This window comes from Zosterops lateralis (assembly GCF_965231275.1).
Source record: "Zosterops lateralis genome assembly, chromosome: 1".
NCBI classification, from domain to species: Eukaryota; Metazoa; Chordata; class Aves; order Passeriformes; family Zosteropidae; genus Zosterops; species Zosterops lateralis.
In genome coordinates this window covers 86,918,176-86,940,454 of record NC_139762.1, presented here as the reverse complement: position 1 = coordinate 86,940,454, position 22,279 = coordinate 86,918,176, and the positions used below count along the sequence as shown (strand labels likewise).

The 22,279-nt window shown below is 41.5% G+C and overlaps 2 protein-coding genes across 3 annotated transcripts in view; both read left to right on the top strand.

The window, feature by feature from the left end:
* The first annotated feature begins 953 nt into the window (after positions 1-953).
* Positions 954-9,255, top strand: FRRS1L (ferric chelate reductase 1 like). Its single transcript, XM_083879122.1, has 5 exons — positions 954-1,320; positions 3,028-3,112; positions 3,586-3,724; positions 6,855-7,101; positions 7,574-9,255. The coding sequence occupies exons 1-5, from the start codon at positions 1,113-1,115 to the stop codon at positions 7,744-7,746; spliced, it is 852 nt and encodes a 283-aa protein (XP_083735248.1). The 5' UTR covers positions 954-1,112; the 3' UTR covers positions 7,747-9,255.
* Positions 9,256-19,977: 10,722 nt separating this feature from the next.
* Positions 19,978-22,279, top strand: part of TMEM245 (transmembrane protein 245) — a 73,521-nt gene continuing 71,219 nt past the window's right edge. For both annotated transcript variants that reach the window (XM_083860426.1, XM_083860425.1), the window contains exon 1: positions 19,978-20,637. In XM_083860426.1, the coding sequence (XP_083716552.1) occupies positions 19,996-20,637 (642 nt within the window). In that variant the 5' untranslated portion in view covers positions 19,978-19,995. The remainder of the gene's footprint in view (positions 20,638-22,279) is intronic.

Genomic DNA, 22,279 nt, shown 5'->3' with positions numbered 1-22,279 from the left:
TACTAAAAAAAGAAAATATTTAAATTGAGGGTTATTTTATTTTCCAGGAGATTACTGACCGCTGTGTCTTCTTCTCTCTCCCTCCCGCTCCCCTGATGTTTTGCTGCATTTTATTCCAGATTGCCAGAGAAGGAAGTGTGACCATGCATCATAATAATATAAAAATGAAATTATAGCTATAACCAAAAGACAGCAACCCAAACCCAAGAAAAAAAAGCCACTTTTACAAATGTAAGGGATGAAAGGCCACGGTTCCTCCATCAACTCGTGGATACCACAGCACAGCAAGAATTCAGCTGTATGCTTAATGCCTAGTTACAAGTCCATCACCAGACACCAGAGCCCAAGACAACGTTGGAGGCAACCTGGGATTTCCTTCAGTCCTGCCAGGTTTGGAGTATATTGGTATTTCTGCAGTTATATTGTATAAAATACAAAGCAAGAACATGCAATCAGACAGCGAGCGCTCACTGCCATGGGGTTTTACCTGGAAAGAATGTTAAGTCGCGCTGTGCCTCCAGTCCCATCCCAGAAGTCATTAAAATAATATTAATAATAATAATAAAAATAAAATAAAAATTTAAAAATAGGGAAATAGGTACGTTTGCCCGGCAGTTACTGAGCAGGATTTACCACGTCCTCTTGCAGCACATGCCAAGAGGCTTTAGTGAATCGAGGCCAGGGGGGCAGGCAGGGCTGGTCCTGCCCCTCCCCAGCGGTGCCCGGGCAATGGGAGACCTCCCCGCGCCGGGGCTCTGCTGGGGGGGCGCGCTGTGGGGTGCGGGGAACCAGCGATCCAGGGAAGGCCACCGCGCAACCCTTCCACAGCGGGAAGGCTCGGGGCTGCCGGGGCTGTGCCTGTGACCGCCGCGCATCCCGCTCCCAGCGCATCCCGCACCCGGCTCATCCCGCTCCCGCGCACGCCGCTCCCCCGCGCATCCCCGCGCTCACGCCGCCCCGACACCTTTTCCCCCCAAGGCCGTCCCTCCGCCCGGCCCCGCGGTCCCGGCCCGTCCCCGGGGCTGGATCCCGCGCTGGCCGCCCCCGCTCCCCCGCGCTCGGGCGCCGGCGCTCCCCTCCCCGCCCCGCCGCTCCCCCCGCTCCCCGCCGCCATGGCGGAGCGGAGCCGCGGCTCTCGGCGGCGGCTGCTGCTGCTGCTGCTGCTCCTGGCCGGCTCCGCCGCCAGCCCGGCCGAGGAGGGCGGCGGGCGGCGGGAGGCGGGCGGCGGGGAGCACGGCGAGGAGGCGGCGCGGCACCACGACTCCTCGTACGGCACCTTCGCCAGCGAGTTCTACGACCTGCGCTACCTCTCCGAGGAGGGTGCGGCGGCGGCCGGGCCGGGGCGGGCGGTGGGGGCGCGGCGGGATCGGGGCTCGGCCCGGCCGGGGGCGGGAGGGAGCGCCGGGAGAGGGATGAGCCGGGGCGGGGGCCGCGGGCGGGAGGCTGTGGCAGCCGTGCTCAGCCTTGTTCAGCACGAAGGCCAGCGCCCGCCGCCATCTTCCGCCCGCCCGGCCGCCACAGCCGCCGCTGCCGCCCGGGCCGGGCCGGGGGGCCCGGGAGCCCTGCCCGCTCCCCGCAGAGCCCCCGCCTCGCTCCGGGGGTCTCCGGGCACACACGGGCACCCCAGGGGGAGAGCTGGGCCGGGGCCGCCGCCTTCCCGCTGAGCTTTGCCCTCCTGCAAAGCTTTCCGGACGTAAAAAGGACTCTTGGCGTGTGTGGGCTGCGAAGGGAGGTGTGATGCCCTAAAGAGTCAGGGAACAGCGTGGTCGTGGGGTTTGGTGTGGGTTTGTTTTTGTGTTTTTTGGTTGGTGTTTTTTTTTTTTTTTTTTTTTTTTTTTTTTTTTTTTTTTTGTTTTTTTTTTTTTTTTAATTTTTAAATGGCGGAGTGTTAAAACTCCACTTTTGCGGCTAGGCTGCATTGAAAAACATTTGTTTTCAATGGAATTGAAAATAAGTAAGGAGTGAGAAAATCGCATGTCCTGTGGCCTGTGTTTCAGTAATGCGCTGCTGCGAAATTCTGCAAACTTACTTATGCAGAGGAGTTTACCCGGCCCTTGTACGTTTAGTGCAGCCGTGGTTTGCAGCTCACAGCTCACTTTCTCCATTGCCGCTGTCAGAAATCCAGGGAAGTGAATCAGGGCTCCCCAATGCACAAAGTTGTGTGGGTCAGAAGTTTGTGTGCTGGTGCTGTGACTAACTGCAGTGCTCATTTCCTACTCAATGAAGCACTTTTCCTACTCAATGAAGCATTTTCAGAGGACTTTCTAGTTCCACAGCTAGCACTTTGGTTTTCATCTGGCTAAGTAAAAGAATATCCTATTAAGATATCTGTGCTTATGCAACAGACACCAGCTCCCACAGGCCAAGGCGGACCAGGTCTGCTGGTAAATGTTCTCACTTCCTCTTTGGTACTGTAGTCCAGCAGACGGGATTGCTTGGAATCGTAACTCTCATTGTCTGGCTCTTCTGGGTCTGCCTTCAGAAATGATTGCAGGCCGTAACTGCAGGCAATTCCCTGTCCTGATACTCTGTTACCTTTTACTGCAATGTGTGTTTTATTTTACTTCATAAAGGAGAATGTATTATAAGGTCTTTTCAGTATCAGTTCCTACAGCTCTGCATTTGCTTCCCTGCTTGCATTTATACCTAATGCTGTCATCTATGGCTAAGGAGTCAGTTCCCTTACAGATTTCCTGAGGGGACTATGAGTGCAAAAGAGAGAGCTGAGCAGAGATCCCTAATTGTTAATCGACTGCAATAGTCCATGGTCCTGCTGCCTTACATTTATCTTTTGCCCTCCAGCATTCTTCTCTCCCCTTGATGAATGCAGGAAACCTTAGAAAAGTTTTGCTTTCAGTTATTCGTGTTACTTTGGTCCCTGAGCGGATTGTGTACATGGCAAAATAGTCACTCATCTGAACAGTTCAGTTATCAGCAAAGTAAATGCTACTAGAACACCTTGTCTTCAGTATTATTGATTTTTAGTCCTTGTATTTTATTTAGCAATTATTTATTCTGATTACACAGGTTACCCTTTCCCTACTGCTCCTCCTGTGGACCCATTCGCAAAAATCAGAGTGGATGACTGTGGGAAAACCAAGGGATGCTTCAGGTCAGTCTGAGATAAGAATGCAGATACCTTTATGTTTACAGATGCTGACTGTATATTGGAGACTTTGGTTAGTGTTTCATAGTCATTTTAATAAATGTTTGTTATTTAAGAAGATACTTTGTAGTAAAAGCTATATTATTTGAGGACACTAGTTTATTTAAGAATACATGTCATAGTTATGGACCTACAGTTTCTTGTATTTTCATGAAGCACTTAAAAAAATAGAGCAAGGAAGGTCAACAGAGTAATATTTTGTGTTACTGTTTGCTGTACTGTTTGAATACTTTACACTAAAAGAGTGATAATTGCAAACAAATAATGCTCCTTTATGTCCAGCAGAATATATGCTTTACTGCCATTATTCCAAAATACATTCTTTTTGTTTTTTTCTTGCAAAAAATTAAGTTCCTTAATTAAGTTCCATAGCAGGAAATTTCAAGGAAAAAGTTACATGTATTTCCAATTCCATTTAGGTACGGTAAACCTGGATGCAATGCAGAGACTTGTGACTACTTTCTAAGTTACCGTAGAATAGGAGCTGATGTTGAATTTGAGTTGAGTGCTGACACAGATGGCTGGGTGGCAGTGGGATTTTCCTCAGACAAGAAAATGGTAAGATATGTACAGTTTTTCATGTTGGCAATATACACACTTCAATGTGCTAGGATATGAATGGTTTATAAACATTTATGTATTTGGTTTGTGAGAAACAGAGCATATAAGGTAAAACTGACTCGCTGAAAACAAAGCAGCATTCAGTAGCCCCCTGGGAGCAGTGCCTTACAGAAAACTGCTTCATCCTTCCTAACATCTCCTTTCCCTTCTTCTATGAAAACTAGAACAGTATTTCAGTTCAGCTCTGAATGTTTGAATGTCACTAGCTTTTTGCCTTTTTATTAGAAAAGCCCCCAGGGATAAGCCAATTCACATGGAAATGTCCTGTTGCGCTTTATGTCAGGGTAATTTGGGCAAAAGACACATCATAAACTGAATAGCAAATAATTTTATTCTTCAGAAAATCAGCTGACTTTCAGCAGTATAAATTTTTATTGCACTGTTTAACTTAGGAAATTTTTGCATTTCTTTCATACCTATGTGTTGTTCCAGGAAGCCACAAATGTGTGAGAAAATGACTCCTGCTAATTTAAATGTTTATACTCAAAAAGGCAGTCTTGTTAAAATTTCTTCTCTCTGTTCTGAATTTTTATTGGGTTCTGTTTTATGCTTATTCCTGTACTTACTTTGTCATTCAAAAACTCTACTTTCCGTTGAGTTTCAGTGAACAAAACAGAAGCATGTAATATGTGGTCATTAAAAAAACCTGTGCAATAGGTGACTTATGCAAAGATGTTTTGTCTGTGATCCTTGGTAAAATGTTTTGGATAAAAATGCAGTTTACAATATAAGTGTTCATGCACAGAAACTCTCCTGAGTAAGCAGAACAAAACTGGACCTATGTCCTGAATCACAAGTCAAAGGAAGGACTGTTTCTTGTAGTGTCGAAAGTAGCAGTCTGAAAAAATACAGGAATTAGATGTCATGGGCTAAGACCCACAAAAAATAAATTGGAGGACTTGCACTAACTTAACAGCATTTTCACTAGACCCAAAATGAGAAATAAAAAGAAAATGTGAGGATAAGTGCTTCTCAGACATTACTACATGTGCTTTAATATAACACTGTAAATAAACACGATGATGGAAGGTTTTTGTGTCATAAAGAACAGTTCATGTCACAAGAAACAGTTTGTGGTTTTGATGTAAAGAACAGCTTTACAGGCAAATTTTGGGAAGAGTTTAGAAGCTTGCCAATGCAGGTACTCAGCAGGGTTTTCAAAGCAGCTCAGTGCCTTTAAGTATTTGTCCCCAGGCTGTCAGATTTTGTTACCAGTTTGTAACTCTGAGGTACCTGCACTGGACCCCAGGGTCCCACTGCCCTCCTCTCATCAGGCACTTGGAAAGCAGGCACAGCAACTCTGAGCTTCTGGTAAAAAGAATAAAGGAAGTGTAAAATAAAAGGTTTTGCTTCCAAACTTGCTCCGCATATCATGTAATGCCCATAAATCATCTGGGCTAAACCATTTAGCATCTCTCTTCCTCTCTGGCTCTCCTGCTGACTTCATCTTTTTCATAACTTCCAGGATGTTTTGGTGTCCTGGGATGCACAGGCTTTGATGATAAAATGGCTCGGGGTCAACACAGCTTAGCTGTGAGAAATGGGCTGTGCTTTGGAGGCCCTAATCAAAATGGTGTGGCCTGGATAGCTGCAGAAGTTAAGGAAAAAAACCCCTACTTTGTGTCCTCAATAAATTTTTTTGTAAAGTCCTATGACCTATTTCTTTGTCTCAAATAACATTATGCTTTTCCACTTTCAGGCTTTTGTGCCTTGGCAGGATTTTGAAACGGCATTCCATTAACTAAGATTCAAAACGCTTTTTTCTTTCCTTTTTATTTTTTTTTCCTTCAGTGTAAAAACACCTTTATTTTTGCTTCTTTGTACTTAAGAATGAGGGATTTGTGCTTAGATGTATAAAAGTTAAACTTGGGAAGTAAGTTTGGGGTATAAATTTTATGGAGAGCACTGTCTCAAGACAGAGGCCGGAAAGGTTGTCTGCAACAACACCAAGGTGCAGAAACTGTTCAAGCACGTGTTTTACCTAGTTGTCCCCTCTTTCCCCTCAATTCTGGCACATCTTTTATAAATGCACATTTTAAATACCCCCTTTTACTCTCTTTTCCCTGTAATAAAGAACTGAGGGATGATCACACTAGCAAGCAAGTATCGTGTCTTTCATCAGTGTGACATATCAGAAATATGAGTATGGGAGGAGTAGGGCCTGTGTTTAACACAACGCTGATAGCTGTGGCACTCATCCAGCTTGGATAGTGTTCTAACGGCTCTTGTGTGTGTGCTAAGGCTTCTGTGAGATAATACTCCTGAAGTTAATGTCCATCCCTGTGCTCTACCACTTTGTCAGTCACCTCGAGTAAATATTCCAGCAACTGCTTTAGTATTTCAATGAACGACCTCTACAAATATGTGGCTCCTTCTTCATTCTGTCTGTTGGTTCTTTGTTTATGCTAAGTGAAGAAGCACATACTGGTTACTTTTCTTCTTCGTATCTTGTAGTATACTGTATTCTATTATTACATGCTGATCATTTCTTATAAGAAATAAAAGAGATATGAGAAATTATGTTCCCCTTAAGTGAACATGAGAAGAGATTAGAAAAGACTTACTGTAATTGATGCTATTATTTTCTCCTATGTAGCAAGTTTATTTCCTCTGTCTCACTAAAGTACATTGGGTTTCTATCCATGGTTTGATGCAGTGGATTTCATACACATCAGGGATTCAAGACTGCCACATTTCATTAAGCAGTATGCCAGAACTTCACAAATAACAATAGTAAACAGCCTTCCAGAGATCAATTAATTATGTGATGTCAGAGTGGTATCATATCCTACAAATATATGTTAAGTAGAATAACTCTCAGAAAGATCCGAAAGAGAATTCAGACATAGTAAGGGTGTGTAATTATTGCTACCCACTTAACATGCTTTTCAGTCTTACTGAAGACACCTTGTTGGGGAAACAAATATTTGTGTATATATAACTTAGAAAGAAGGAAAGAGCATCCCAGGCCTTGATCAGTTTTGAATAATTAAAATTATATACATAAATGAGAAAGTGTTTTATGACTGTTTTGTTTTCCATCTTCCAATTTTTTTTAACCTTGTAGGGAGGAGATGATGTCATGGCTTGTGTTCACGATGATAACGGCAGAGTCCGAATACAGCACTTCTATAATGTTGGTCAGTGGGCTAAAGAAATCCAGAGGAATCCTGCTAGAGATGAGGAAGGGGTGTTTGAAAACAACCGTGTAACATGTCGATTCAAGCGCCCTGTGTATGTTCCCCGAGAAGAAACCATCGTAGATTTGCACTTGAGTTGGTACTACCTGTTTGCTTGGGGCCCAGCAATCCAGGGTAAGTTGATTTCTGTGTTACCAACTGAGTTGATGTACCAAAATTGATAAATGTCTTTCAATTACACGACGCTTACTAGACATGCTCTCTCCCACCCCCCCTTTTTTTTTAAATAAACTAAAATTCTGGCAGCATGAGGTTTAGAAATGGATAAAAAGAAAGACAGGAGTCCAACGTGACTTGTTTTCTTGGCTATGTACCTACTATCCCCACTTCCCAAAGCTGAATTTAAAAGAACTTAATAACCTGAAGTTCTTAATTCCTTTGAAATATGCTCATTGCTTATTGAATTTAATTTATTTTATTCAGAAATTCAATTTCAGAAAGCAAAGAAATGAGCCTACTCCCTGACAGTGTACTATTGCATATTTCCATAGGTTTGAAAATTATTTTTCTGCCAGCCTGTTGCTTCAGTAGAGTTACAGAAAAAATTGCATCTGACATTGTTTCTTTCTCCCCTTACCTGCTAAAGGTTCCATAACTCGTCATGACATAGACTCTCCACCCGTGTCCGAGCGTGTTGTCAGTATTTACAAGTATGAAGATATTTTCATGCCTTCGGCTGCCTATCAGACCTTCTCTTCTCCATTCTGCTTGCTCCTCATTGTTGCACTGACCTTCTATTTATTGATGGGAACCCCATGACCAATGGAAAATAGCAAGAATTTGGCAGTGGAAGTTTCTCAGGATGGACGGCTATATGGATGGACAATGCATTTTTCTATTGGAATTTATATCACATCACCATCCTCATCTAGCTGCTTTTGAACATAGTTAGCTTCTCAGAAGAGTGAAATAACCATCTCCCTTGACTGGCAGAAATGGTGACAAATCATTTAAGAATAATCAGTGAACACATAAGAGAATATTTTCAGTGTTGTGATTACTTGCTTAAGGAAAATGAGACTTTTGTAAAATCGATGTGTGTGTGGGTGTTTTGTGTGTTTGGGAGGGGTGCCTGTATGTGTGTTTAGGCAAATTTAGTGATGGACATCTTATCAAATAACAAAATTGCCTTCCAAATGGCTACAAAGAAGCAAATTTGGGAAAACACTGCAATGCTGTTTGGTACTTCTAGAGCAGGGAGAACAACTCCAAGTGCAGTTTCTGTCTGATCTTAAGATCTGGAAACCAACACAGCAGTATAAAACCTGCCCTTCAGTAGTGGACAGGTCTCCCAATTTCTTTTTTTTTTTTACATATTTATCAAAGTGTACTTGCTGTGGTACTTTCCAAAACTAAACTTTCATATTCAAGCACTAGAATGATTTTTTTTTTCCAACAGAAGGAGGTGAGGAATGTCTTTATTGTGTTTCAATAGCCTTTTTGAAAGAAATGACTACTTCTTTTAAGAGTGAGATAGAAAGTAATTTAAACAAGGGGTGGGAGAATACAGCAATACAAATTCTCCATACACAGGAAAACCAGGTGTAAAACATGCAGAATATAAAAGTTCCCAACAAGCCATAGCATGTCCTCCTAATAGATTAAATCAATTTTTCTCTTTTTATTAAAAAACCCAGCCGTTTTGCTGACATGTAAATACATTTTTAAGTAATTGTGCAGTAGCATGAAGTATTCTCTCTGTTATATGCCACTAAATCCTGTTCATGTTAAGAGTGACTGTGGGCAGCTGGTGTTATCTTACAAAGAAATACAAATGAGATTACTTGTAAGGGAAGACAGGGATTATAAGAACAGCAGTATCTTTTGTTCATCAAACCACTGCTAAAAACATAGGTATTGTGGAAAAAGATGAGCTAAAAAAGAAACACATTAGCTGTTTTTATCACCAATAAATAGAAGAGGAATGCTAAATATTACAGAGATGAAAAGTGTCAAAATGCATTTATGAGCCACAGAATATTTTAAAAACTTTGAGTGGAGAACTTCTGTTCTTCAAGTAATAGGAAGTGTATGACATGTTTACATGTAGCAGTCAAATGTGCTTAGGTAAGGTTACTCATTCACTTTCCAGCTTACACTAAAATTCTACTTAAGTAGAATTTAAATATAAATAGTGCCAAAGTTTTATCTAATGTGGTACACTTGAGGACTCTAACACAAAATTTGGTAAAGTATATGTAATGCAACTCCTTTCTGTTCTCATTACTGCATGGAGTATAAAATGATTAACTAGCTTGGCTGCATTTGCATCATTTTTCACAGATTGATGTTTGTAGACTAAGATTTTTTTAGGCTCAAAATTCTTCAAACCTGTGCTTAAGGTATATGAATTAGATTGAAGATTGTCTTTGTAACAAACACTTTATCCCTATTTCAAAAGATTGATTAATATTTTATATTTTCACTGATGTCTTTAAGGATTTGTTCACTTAAAATTACTGGACTAGAGTTCGGGAAAGAGAAGAGAAATTCAGAAGTGAACTTTTAAAGTGCATACAGTAGCTTTATTTAGTATAAATTACTTCTCTCAGGTTGGTTAACTTACTCATCATCTGATCAAGTAGAGACCACCTACTAAGGTCGGCTTTGGCCCACAACAGCTGTGTAATTTAGCCTTAAGATTGGCTGGAGCAGATAAGCAGAAGCCTGGATAATGAGCTTTACATTCAGCAAACAGGTGAAGTGAAGAAATCATTAGGGTAAATTCTTTCTCCTTTGTGCTAATTTTTAAGCAGCTGAGATATTACAGTTCTTTTTCAGAGCCTGAGGGTTGCTTTGTTTTATGGCTTCGTTTTTACTGTTTCAGCCATTTACTTGATTACCCACTAAAGGGCTAATTTAATAATTTAAAGGTACTGAACTTGGATAGAAACCCAGTTTGGCTCCTCTTTTCTTCTTTAATAGAACTCTGGATTTAGGATAGCCTGGTTGGACCTGAGCACACAGGTATGTTATAGATGACAATAATATTACCAAGGTAAAATTGTGTGACAACTATCAATGTGCTTTGGAGATACATGGAGTCAGATGTGGTTGAAGTTCAGGATTTGAAGCAAGAGCAAAGTATTTTACATTTTTTTTTATTCCTTTTTCAGATTATTTGTCAGTGTACTGTGTTTTTGTCATCGTATTTTTTCTGTTGTTGAAGTACTAGCAGAAATATGCACTTCTAGAAAGTATTTCACTTAAGCCTCACAGTACTTAATTAGCCTAATAAAGTGTTTCTAATCAAAAGGGAGGAAATAAAAGGCCACAGGAAGCAGCAAAACAATCTATTATCTGGCATTTAAATGAAGGGTTGAGTTTAGCACTGAGTTTATCTAAGAGTTCCTCTTCACAGTGGGAAAATCAGGACTATGGAACTCAAGTTGACAAACAAAGAAGGTATGAGTATCGAGAAGTTGGTATCTGGGATGAAATCTGAGGAGAAAAGGGTTATAAGGGAAATGTGGTGTGAAAGTTTGTATGATACTTGCTAAGTCTTAACATTTGAGTGGACATAGTAACTTGTCATGGAGAATATTTTGGTTTTCACATTTTGTCTTCTTGTTTTTCTTTTTAACATTGAAAAGCAGGATTTATCCCTGTTACACAAAGTTACTATAAAGTAACAGACTTCAAAGTAATTTTTAACTGATTATGGCATTTCAAAGATTTTTTTTTTCCTAGTTGGCTGGTACCAACACAAACTAGAAGAAAAGGCCTGCTTTGGAAAAGGAGGCAGATATTTCCCTCTCCAAATATTTTTTTTGTTTCTTTAGTGTGATTACTACCAAACAGCTGTTAAAGAACACATTTCCTAAGTGCTTTAATTTTAAGAATTTCTTGCTGCAGAGTGACTTAATACAGAGGCATTGAGTTTAGAAAGGGCATATTTAGAGCATGGTATTCTTTGGAAATTTGACTGTGGTTACTAATTAGAAAGATTAGTTTTTGCATTTTTTTTTTTTCACTGCTGATATCAAATAACTGGGTTTTTAAGGTATAGGTGGGATGCTAATTGATTTCTCCCCTCAAAAAAAAAAAAAAAAAAACAAAACCAAATAAAACCCAAAACAACACCTAGCTGATTTGGTAATGTCATTGGATAATGGGTGATGCTGTCTTCTATTATTATAAGGGAAATATTCTGGTTTTGAAGGAGAACATATTGATGAGAAAAGTTTGTGCTCCCCCTGTGGCCTTCTTGTTTGTCTTGATGGGTTTTGCAATACTTGGATAGTAAAAAAATAAACACTTGTGGCCTTCCTAATCTGAAGAAACCTCCAGTTTGGGTTAAATGATGTTGAAGCTGTGTTTGGCACTGACTTCCCAATCTTCAGCACAGGGATTAGATAATGTGTGTGGTGCCCATCAACGTGGCACCCAGGCTGTGGTCTTGATGCTCACGTGGGGCACCGTATTCTGGGTCTGAACCAAAAAAAGAGCCCTGCAACTGCCTCTACATACTAAATAGCTATGCAGTTACCTCTTAGTTACTGCTATAAATAATATAACTGGTATAAGTTTAAGGAAGGACACAGGTCTTCCTTTTTTTTTTTTTTTTTTTTTTAAATCTTCTCATCTCTCTTTCTCATTCCTCCAATGTATCAGACACTTACAAAAAAAGAAAATTATTTCAGTTTAGAGAACAGACCCTCTAGTCTTTCAGGTCTTTTCTGAGTTCATTGGAACTTTGCACCCTCCAGTACTCCAGAGGCAGAATTAAAGTTTATATGCAAATTATGTAACTTCATTAGCATTTAAATAGCATTTTGTGACTCTGTGGTTTCATTGGTTTGGCACACTGTTGTGTAGCAGGTGTACTTCCTCCCACCCTCTTCTTGTTTTAACATTCTCCGAATAATTTCCCCAAAGCAAAGTATTTGGTAATAGACCTAACAAGAAGGAAATATGTATTTCAGAGAATTACAAAAGGTCTAATACCAGTAATTTTCAAAAGTAACTATTGTGTTAGTGTTTTATACAAAATATGACTTCGCATAGAGCCTTAGATTTATGATAGAATTAAAAATATACTTTTAAATATTACAGTGTTTCAGTGCTTCATGGAGCTGAGGATGTGCATAGCTTACATGAATTGGTATGATCCTTTTCAAATGAATTTGCCAGTAATGGAACTGGCAAAGCAGTTTGCTTGAATGCTGCAGAGTGAGGCATTGGTGGCTCCAAACAGCTTCGAAGAGAAGAATGGAGAGACTGGTAGTAAGGACAAATGACAAGGAAGGGCTAATAGTTTTGGTAAACTTTCTATTTTTGTATAAATTTACATGTGGCAGTGCCCATCTGGCACTCTTTATCCAAGCAAATATTACTTGATATAGGGTTGGGAAGGAATAGAGTCTGACTTGAAAGACATTTTGGTTTAGGCAGGTCCCAGCTATTCAAGGCATGATGTGGGTGGGCATCAGGTCAGACCATGCCACAAGGTGTCCTCTGCTGTCAAGCTCCAAGTAAGATCTGGCCTTCAGAGGTACAAAAACCCAGCAAGACCCCAGAGGCAACAGCAGCAGTTGGCTGCAGCAGGGAGTACCTGCTCAGTTTGTAGAATGGCCAGGGAGCAGGTACTCCCTGCTGGCTGCAGACCGAGTATCAAAAGATTGGAGCTCTAAATCTCAACAGCTTTGTACCTTAGCTCCTCTAATTAAAATTTCATTATCACTGTTTCTCTAGCAGTTTGGGCAGCTCTCTCTCAACCTGCTCAGGATAGATAGGGATCTAACTGGAAGGTTTTAAAGAAAATGTCAAGTCCCTGTGCACAAAAATTATTAAAAAAGAAAATAATTTTTTTTAACCATATGCCAACTTTTCACATTATTTTTCTTATCTAGTTATTTATATGCAATTTGTATATCAAGGTGTCTGATTTTCACAAACGCAAAGTAAGATCTAGGTAAGCCTTCCTTTTCTAAACATTTTTTATTAATATGAAAGAATCACTTTGGTAACTTTTTTTTTTTTCTAATTTCACAGTAGGTTTGATAAAATTATATATGCTTAAACGTAGTTATTTAACTTACCTAATTTGAGCTCAGATAGTGAGGCAAAAGCAGTGCAATTTTGAAATGTCAGAGAGGATGTGTGCAGCTTGTGGATTTGATAGGTGTGAAAATGCAGACTTAAAAGACATTACTTGCTTTAAAAATCTGTGCTATGACTTGGCAATAGCAATGAATCTGCTGTAAAGAAAGGGACAGATTTTTTTTTCCCCCTTGGATTACTAAGTGTTTTTAATACAACTTGTAGACTATCTCAGGTTGGAAGGGACCCTTAAGGGTTCCATAATGATCTTAGAGTGCTACAAACATGGTGCTCTTCACAGGACTGCCTAAAACTAACCCATATGAATCAGAGCATCATCCAGAGGCTCCTTGAACTTCCCTGCAAAGCATGTTCCAGTGACTGGGCCCCCTCGTAGAGAAGAACCTTTTCCTAAGGTCCCATCGGAACTTCCCCTGGCATGGTTCCATAGTCATTCACGACTGATGCTTTCACCCACTTTCTGTGTTCCTTAGCTAAGTAGGAATGTTCTTCCAAACCAATGTGATGTTGGGACTTCACAACCTGTATCTTAAAACGGCTGCTGCTCCACATAGGTTTGTTCTGATCTGCAGTTGGAGGCTAATTAGGAATGTCCTTACAAGATGAACTTTCATGTGGCATTCTTAAGATATTTTCTGTGGAGGTGTTGTACTCTTTATGGATTAGGGCATTACAGAATTACCAGTACTTTTCTGAGCTGTTTCTAAATGATTCTTAAATTCATATTTGCATTTTTGAAGAAGTAATTGGATTTTTCAGAAGTGCTGAGCAGCTGGAAATCTGTTATGGTTTCAATGCTTACTCAGGGAAGCGAAAATTTTATGGTAGCTCATTATTTAGCTTCATATCTCTCTTAGTTTTGATGTCATTCAGTTCAATTTCCTATGGTGGTATTGGTAGAAGACAATATAAATGAAAAATTCACTTAGGTTTTGTGCTAAGGAATAAAAATATTCCTGCTGATTTTTCACAACAGTGATCTGTAAGGTTTAGATAATGAAAAGTATTCTTCACAGAATTAGTGTTTAGGCAAAGTGATTTAGCTGAAGGTATTTGTGTGTTCATGTAAAGTCTGAGAATTTTTACAAGGTTATACAAGAGAGTCTAAAAACAAAAGGGTAAATTCTGTTCTGGAGATAAGACAAAACACAGAACCTTACATGTTCCCTGTCTCCTAGCTGATTTTGGGGAGACAGAATAATCTGTGAGGAAAAAAAACTATGAAACTGAGATATTAGTTATATGGGGATTATGTTTGCAGTTCTTATACACACACCTTCTTTCTTCAGTACAAAAAATAGCCTTATGGTCTTAAACGTATTACAGTGTTATTTTCACTTATTTTTTCCATACAAGCTGAAACAAGACTAAGTTCAGTAAGTCAAAAGAATGCTGTCATATAGAGTATTAGGGTAATAGGAAAGGAAGCACAGATGCCACAGTTAAACCTAGGAGGGGAAAAAAAAAAATCTTGTTAGTTATTTAACTTCAGAATATTGTGTTTGCTCCTGAAATACTTGACTGCTTACATAGAAAGCAGTGGGTTCTTTTTCAGTATTTTACCCTTGGTGATATGAAACAAATGATAAGTATTGAAATATCAATAACTACCACAATAGAATTTTTTAAAGCTGGAATTATGATTCAAGTCTTGACAAAGATTCAAAGATGAGATTTCACACCTATTAACTCAGTAGAAAAATGAATTTGTGGGACCTTGACATTTGTGTGTGATGTCCCCAGCATTTATTGAGGCAGATATTTTTTATTAGCATATTGAATTCTGTTTCAGTTGTAACCGATGCCTGGTATGTGTTGGTATTTTTGATTTATATATCCTACTTATATATGGTTTGCTTTAACCTCTTTGCAAATAAGCGGTCTGTCGTGACTGTGTGAACTCTTGCCACTTGTTTCATATTACATGAAGTGTAGTGGTTGAACCTGAAATGCCATCTCTACCTTTGGACTTTATTCAGCGTTGTCAAGACTAATATACAGATAAAACATACAAATAAGAGACTTGTAACTATAGTGTTAAGTGGTGTTCTGCATTCTCTATGCCAGGCTTCATTCTGTATGCCAATACCCAGCAGCCGTGTGAAGTCAAATGAGCTTTTGGTTGGAGTGCAGAATGGAGGTTTTGTAGTCCAGAAGAATTTGCCAAACTTTTGTGTTTGTGCTCTAGTCTTTTCAGCAAAAATAACACTGAGTGAATAATGAAATTACAGTGACCTACGGGACTACTTTACAATCAGTGCATGCCCTAAAGTATTGCTTTGTAACGTTTGTTTTATACTAAATGTTGGTGTTCAAGTGAGCCTTGTTAGCTATTTGACAGTGACAGACAATGATATTTATAATACTGTTGCAATAAATGCCTTTTTAGTCTAAGAAAATGTGTGGTATGGCATTTACAGAGGGGGGAAAAGTCTCCATGAGGTTAAAGAAGTCTCTGCTGATGCTTATATTAATAATTAATTCCTTTGCCATGGTCTTGAATTTATTAGCCTAATTCCATTTCAGTCATTAACGGATGTGAGAAGGCTACCTTCCCCCCCCCCCCCCCCCCCCACTATGTGAATCACAATGAAGCTGTAAGTAAATGTGATCACCTCTATTTTAGCCAAGTATTAACCACATTGTCAATTGCTAGAAGTGTGTAGAATTTAGAGGTTCCTGTGGTGGCCTTTGTGCTGTGTTTTTGTAACCTATTTGATACAAATAAGATCAAGTTGCAATATTACAAATTTGGGTATTTATCTACTGTCACCACTGCCTTGTTCCTTGGCCAGAATGGCTTCTGAAGCAGCCAGAACAGGCTTTTGCAGATAAGAAGAAAATAAAACTATATTAAAAATTGGCAACAGAGAGGAGGAAGTACCATGATACTCAGCAAGCAAAAGCACTAGTGGAAGTCTCTCAAACAGGGATGCTTCAATTTCTAAGATCTCTCAGGTTTGAGGAGGTATTTTAGCTCCTTACTGGTGGACTGGGAAGAAGAGTTGGCTCAGGGCAACAAGAAATGTATTGCTCTTACGCTGTGTGATCTGCTTGTTGTGTTTGTAGTACTATTGCAAGCCTGTAGCTTCAGGCTGCAAGAAAGGATGATTCTTCTGTGTGTCAGCTACTTGTGCACTGTCCAAGCCATCATGATCAATAGAGGTATTTAAATATACCAGATAGATTTGAATAGATTTAAATTATATTCTGTTTGTCTTGGAGTACATGACTGCTGATGGATTGGTGAGGAATTGGTCACAAACCTGATGAATCCCAAACATTCTTTTGTTACTCAGGTCTCTGTATATCCAGCTCCTGTTCTGTGCACACAGCTATCATGTGGGACAACCCTGCAAGATAGTACTCTAGATTTTGTCCATCCACAGGTCCTACTGGTGCTGTTTTGTATGCTTTTTCCAGTGACTGAACATTTTTGTGTCGGTGCTCTTGACTGCTCTGCCTTACAACCATGTATTTAATTCCCCTTGTTAACTGAACAAGATTTACAGCCTTCTGTGTGAATCATTCAAGCTTCACTCTGCTGATAATTTTGTACACTTTAACTGAAATGTTGAACTAAGTTGTTTCTGCAGTAAAGTCAGGGTATACTCACTGGGTGGAATCAGACATGGTGTTCCCAAGGATTGGTTTTCATTTTATTTTCACCAATATTTCATAAATGACATTTAATTTGAAGCCTTCTCATCTTAACAGTTGAGCTGCATAAAAGAATATTTTTTGTTAGCCCAAAATAAAAGGTATATGCAGATGACCTAAAGGTGCAAAGTTTACATCTTAAATCATTAACTTTTTTTTTTTTCTGTGCTTCTGGTACTAGTGAAACTGTAATAGTTAAGATTGAGTATTTTTCATTGTTCTGAAGATGGTATTACTTTAAACTGAGGTGAATTTATGAAGTGAAATTAACCTCAACTGAATGTTCACAAATGTTCAGTAACACAGGTTAAAACAAATAAAGCCTCTCATGCAGAGATAATTATTTTTTAAATACACAGGCCAGTGCTGACACCTTGTGGCTTCGTTCTGGACTTATTTCATAGCTCCATGTGGTTATTTTGGTTATAAATAATGATTAACTTGCAGTTCCTGGCATTGTCTATCTCCTCTGCTTTATGGCTGCCTCAGTGTCCAGTATCTCAGTATCGTGTGGAAGACAGCTTGGAACTTTGTTCTGAAGTGACTGGACATTGAGTGAAAAAGGAGTTAGGGGTGTCTCTGACCTCTTGAAATAGGCTCAAAAGGCATCAGTTCAGAGCACAAAATCATGAGTGCTACTGCAGAAGCAGACAAGTTACAAGTTACTCTTTTACTAATTAATACCTAGTTTTATACTTTCCTCTACATAGGAGAGCACCAAAGACTGTCAGTACCTATCACATGTATTTTTTAGGTGCATACATATTTTCTCCACCGATGTAAAAGCATTCCTTTGCTGCCCTCTTCAACCTTGAAATTCCTAATAGGAAAAATACAAAGAGACTGTTGTACAAATTCTGGCAGTATAGGAGCCTGAGGTGTGCTACTTATCTTTGACCACAAAAATGCCTAAATTAAATGCATCAATGCAAGTTATACCTAAATGAGCATCTAATCTAAAATCTCTTAACATTTCAAATCTTAGACAAAGCCAGCTGTTAAGTTGCTATTTGAAATCTCTTCTGGAATTAAGCTTTAGAGGCTGGGTGTGTCTTGTGGAGATCATATATCCTCCTTGTGGAGATCATACATCCTCCTTCAGCTGTCAAAGAGGTTGAGAGATTGTTTTCTGACATTTATGGGTCATGTCCCTGTTTTTAATTGATCCTGTTGTGGTGATACATGAATTAGAAATCTTTTATTGCTTTGTTGGGGTTTTTCCCCCTTTCTAATATGTTTAGTTGTTTATAATGGATAGTGAAAAACATAATTGGAAGGAAAAGTTTAAACAGTAAGGATCAGATCCTTGGCTTGTGTAAATCAGTATTTATACTTTATTCAAGGAGGTGACATTAATTTCTGTTCCTGCAGAACATGGCTGACTGAGTCTGTTACAAAAAATCAAAGGAATAAGGATGTGCCTATTCGATTTGTTGGCATCTCCATTTAGCTATCAGAAGGATTAGAACTCTCCACTCTCCCCCTGTGTAATTCTTAATTGACACTTGCTAATTGAACTTTTATGCAGTAAAGGTATTGTAATTAGCCATTAGAGTTTGGCCTCTGAACTAAAGAGAAAAGTTCAGGTAAGGATGCATTCCTGTTACCTACTTCAGCACCCTGCCAGGAGGCAGATCTATCTGATCAAAGAGCTGTGAGTGACAGTATCAGTTTAAGGTTCAATAAAAGCTTCTCCTATGGACAAATTGCCTGTAATGCCTCATCATCATCAGGATCAAACAGTGTCTGTAGGTTTGCTAGTGATTTCTTGGCATAAAATTAAAGTACTTTGTTGAACCTACATGTGATCTATTCAGCAAAGGGAAAACAAGGAGCTGCAGGAGCTCAGATGAACCTTTACCAGTGTGAGGTTCTGTGTAACTGGCAGGAAAGGCTTTGCAGAGACAAGTCAGGACTACAGTGCCAAACCTTAAAAACTGGCTTGAGCCCAGCCCCACCTACAGCTTCAGGCTGAAACATAGTCACAGGAAGTGTGTGGAAAAACCTCTACCTTTCACCCTTGGTATTATGATAAGGATATGTCTCATCTAGCCATTGCCTTGGTATTCCACTGCATTTAAAAGCTAGGTATGAATAGGTGTATTTCCACTGCATAAGTTAAAGACAATTGACAACTCAGGATAATTACAGCTTTTTAACATCTCCATCGTGAAAGAAATGCTCCACTAAAGTCCTCCTGGACTCAAATCTAACGGGAAGTTACACAGGGTAAACTTGCATGTAAATTCTAAAAAATACAGGAATTTGAGTATTTTCCTCCTTTTATATATATAATGTGCACTTTTTATATGTTAAGTGGTATGTGACTTCTTCATTATGGCAGAGGATATGCTCTACCTCCTTTAAAAGAAAGAGGAAGATCCCTCTTAGGGTTTTATGGCAGCATTACCAATAGCTTTAGTACCAGCTGAAGAGTTGTCTTAAGCCATGGAAGGAAAATTGTGAAGCACACTGCCAGCATTGAGCCAGTTCAAATGTCATGGATTTCAGCCCTTGCAAAACTTGCTTAGAGCAAGTGTGTTTATTACAGGTGCATTTAGTCCCCCTGTAAAATGTTAGCAGGTGCCTCCATGCCTGGACTCAGGGGTTCGGTGTATGCCAGCTGCAGGAAATCAGCTCCTCTCTAGATTATATGCAAATAGCATTTGACGCTACACAGTGTCATAAATGTCAGGTCTAAAAAACCAGATGGAACAACTACTTCTCCAGTGGGCCTGAATGCCAGTAAAAGAGCAGATGCTTCCTTGTAAAATACTTTGTTGCCAGAACATGTTCAGACAAGACAAAATCCTCCAGCTGGCCTAACCAGTCTTGCTCTCCACCACGCAATGACACTCCAAATGTGTCCCGCTCCCCGAGACTGGAGCGGCAGTAGGGAGAGGAGGGTGTCCAGCGAGGCAGGACGGGGCTGCACTTCTGGGCTGGGGCTGAGGTGGCTCCAGGAGTTGCTTGGCTCTTCCCGCTCCAGCCTTTTGGCCTTCTTGCTCAGCCAAGGTCCTGCAGGGCTGGGCGGCCTCGGCGGGGCCCGGGCGGGGTCAGGCCCCGCACAGCTCCTGCCGGGGCGGGGTGTGGGTGGCTGGAGAGCGCGGCCGCCGCTCTCCCGGAGCAGAACTACATTTCCCAGCTCGCTTCCCGGCCGGCGCCGCCCCTTTCCCGCCGGGCTGGGCGCACGCCCGGAGCGGGCGGAGGCACCAGCACAGCCCGGGGCCCTGCGCGCCCTGGGGCACCGCCGCCCGGCCCCGCTCCGCTCCGCTCCGTGCCGCCATGGCTGACAGCGCCGGGCCCGCCGCTCCCGAGGCCGCTCCCGCCGCGGCTCCGGATGCGGCTCCGGATGCGGGTCCCGCCGCGGCCCCTCCGGGCTCGCCGGGGCCAGAGCGGCGGGCGGGCGGCTCCCCCGGCGCGGCCGTGCCCAGGCTGCCGCTGGGCGGCCCGGGCGGGGCGGCGGGGATGTCGCTGCCGCGGCTGGAGAAGCCGATCAAGCAGGCCTTCTACAACACCGGGGCGCTGCTGTTCGCGGGGCTGTGCTGCGGCGCCGCCGTGCTGGTGTACTTCATCCTGGAGGCGTTCCTGCGGCCGCTGCTCTGGGCCGTGCTCTGCGGCACCTTCCTGCACCCCTTCAAGACCTCGCTGACGGCGCTGGGGCGGCGCTGGCTCGGCCGCCTGCACCGCTCCCGCACCCCGGTGCTGCTGGCCGCGCTGCTCCTGCCCATCTGCTTCGCCAACTACGGCGTGGAGGCGCTGGGCGAGCAGGTGCTGCGGCGGCGAAGGCTCCTGCTGCTGCTGGGCGCCGGGGGCCCGCTGCTCTACGGGCTCTACTGCGTGGGCAGCTCCCTGGGCGTGCAGGTGCTGCTGGCGCAGGCCGGCCGCCTCATCTGCCAGGGGCTCGACTACTTCAGCAGCCAGTGGGTGAGTGAGGGACTGTGACTGTGTCTGTGTGTGTAACTGTGTGTGTAACTGTGTGTGTAACTGTGTGTGTAACTGTGTGTGTAACTGTGTGTGTAACTGTGTGTGTAACTGTGTGTGTGTGTCGGTGTCCCGCCGCCGCGCTTAGGCATGCCCCGCTTCTGGAGATGCTCTTACCTCAGAGGTGATTCAGGCGAGTTCTTGGGCAAACATCGAGGTTTGTTGAGATCTGAGGTGTGTGTTAGAGTGTTGTGAAATAGCAGCGCGGCTCCACAAGTGGCCCGCGGTGGGGGAAGGCGCCTTAAGGCTTTTCTTCCAAGTGTACTCTGTAGGATTTTCTTTTTCTTCTTACGGTATCAAACAGTGCGAACGCAGTTTGAATGTTAAAAAGTAAAGCTGTTTAACTTACAAATGTTACTACAAGTCCTGGGAGACTGCTTTTCCCTCTGTTCCGGTGGATAGGTAGGATGGTTAGAACTTCTGGCAGAACCCTTTTACACTTTGTTAGTTGTAAACTGAAAATACAAAAAACAATGCACAGCAGAAGCAAAGGGGTATGTGAAAGATCAGATCACTAAGTTGTGCTCTTGTTAAATACTGGTGTACAATTGGCATACTCGGATTTCTTAGTGTCAAAGACTTTTCAAAAGCTGCTCTATTTTTTAAACAAAGTATGCCCTTTCCCTAGGTAACAGTGTTCCTGAATGGGCTGACAGAGAATATTTTGACAGACTGCCTCTAGTGTGAATAGAATAGACAGGAGAATGTGTTCGGTCTCTTGAAAGTAAACACTGGAGGAAAAGATTTTCTTGACTTTATTTGGTGCTGGAAGATGTCAGAGGAAATGTGTTTCTGGTCTGTTTTGTCCTCAGAAGTATAATTAGGACTGAGTAGACAGAGATATATTCTCTCTTTATAAAGAGGCGAGATACTACCATGTTTACTTTCAGCTGAGTAGTAACAGAAATAAAGCATGGCTTGTTACTAATGGGAAGCTTTGACTTGTTGCCACTCAGTTTGCTTAGTAAGCTTAAGATTATTTTAAAAACTTTGCACTGACCTCTTTGTTTTATTTTTAACAAATCTATAATATTGCTGCACTAACTGACCTGGCTAAGTCCAGGTTTTTATTAAAAGTTTGTTAACTAAGCCATACTTAACACTGTAAATATAAGGGTGCTGAAGGAAGCTGCACTTACTTGCACTTATAAGTATGGCTGTAATGCACTGCTAGATGTCTGTGCTTGCTCAGTACAACCTTGTTTAGCAGTCTCTGATCCTTCTGGTTGGCACTGGTGTTTCTGGTCTAACACTTGTGTTCATTGACCTGTGGTAGGGTTTTAACTGCACAAAACATAGTAAGCTCCCACAACTCTTCAGACTTGAATTTCTTGGGAAGATTTTGAGTTTGTGTCAATGTAACTATCACAGAGTTCCTTAAGCAAACCAGTTTCTTTCTAAGCAAGCTTTCTGTGTCCCTTTCTAGGGTCTTATAGGAGAAAAAAATTGTGAGTTTTCCTTTGTGAATAACTCCAGCTCAGTCTGGCATCACCTGAACACTTTGCAGTGTTTCCTTAGTCCAGTTTTTTGAATTTTGCAGTTCCTTGGTGTGTATTATCTCAGAGCTGTAGCAGGATAATTTAGT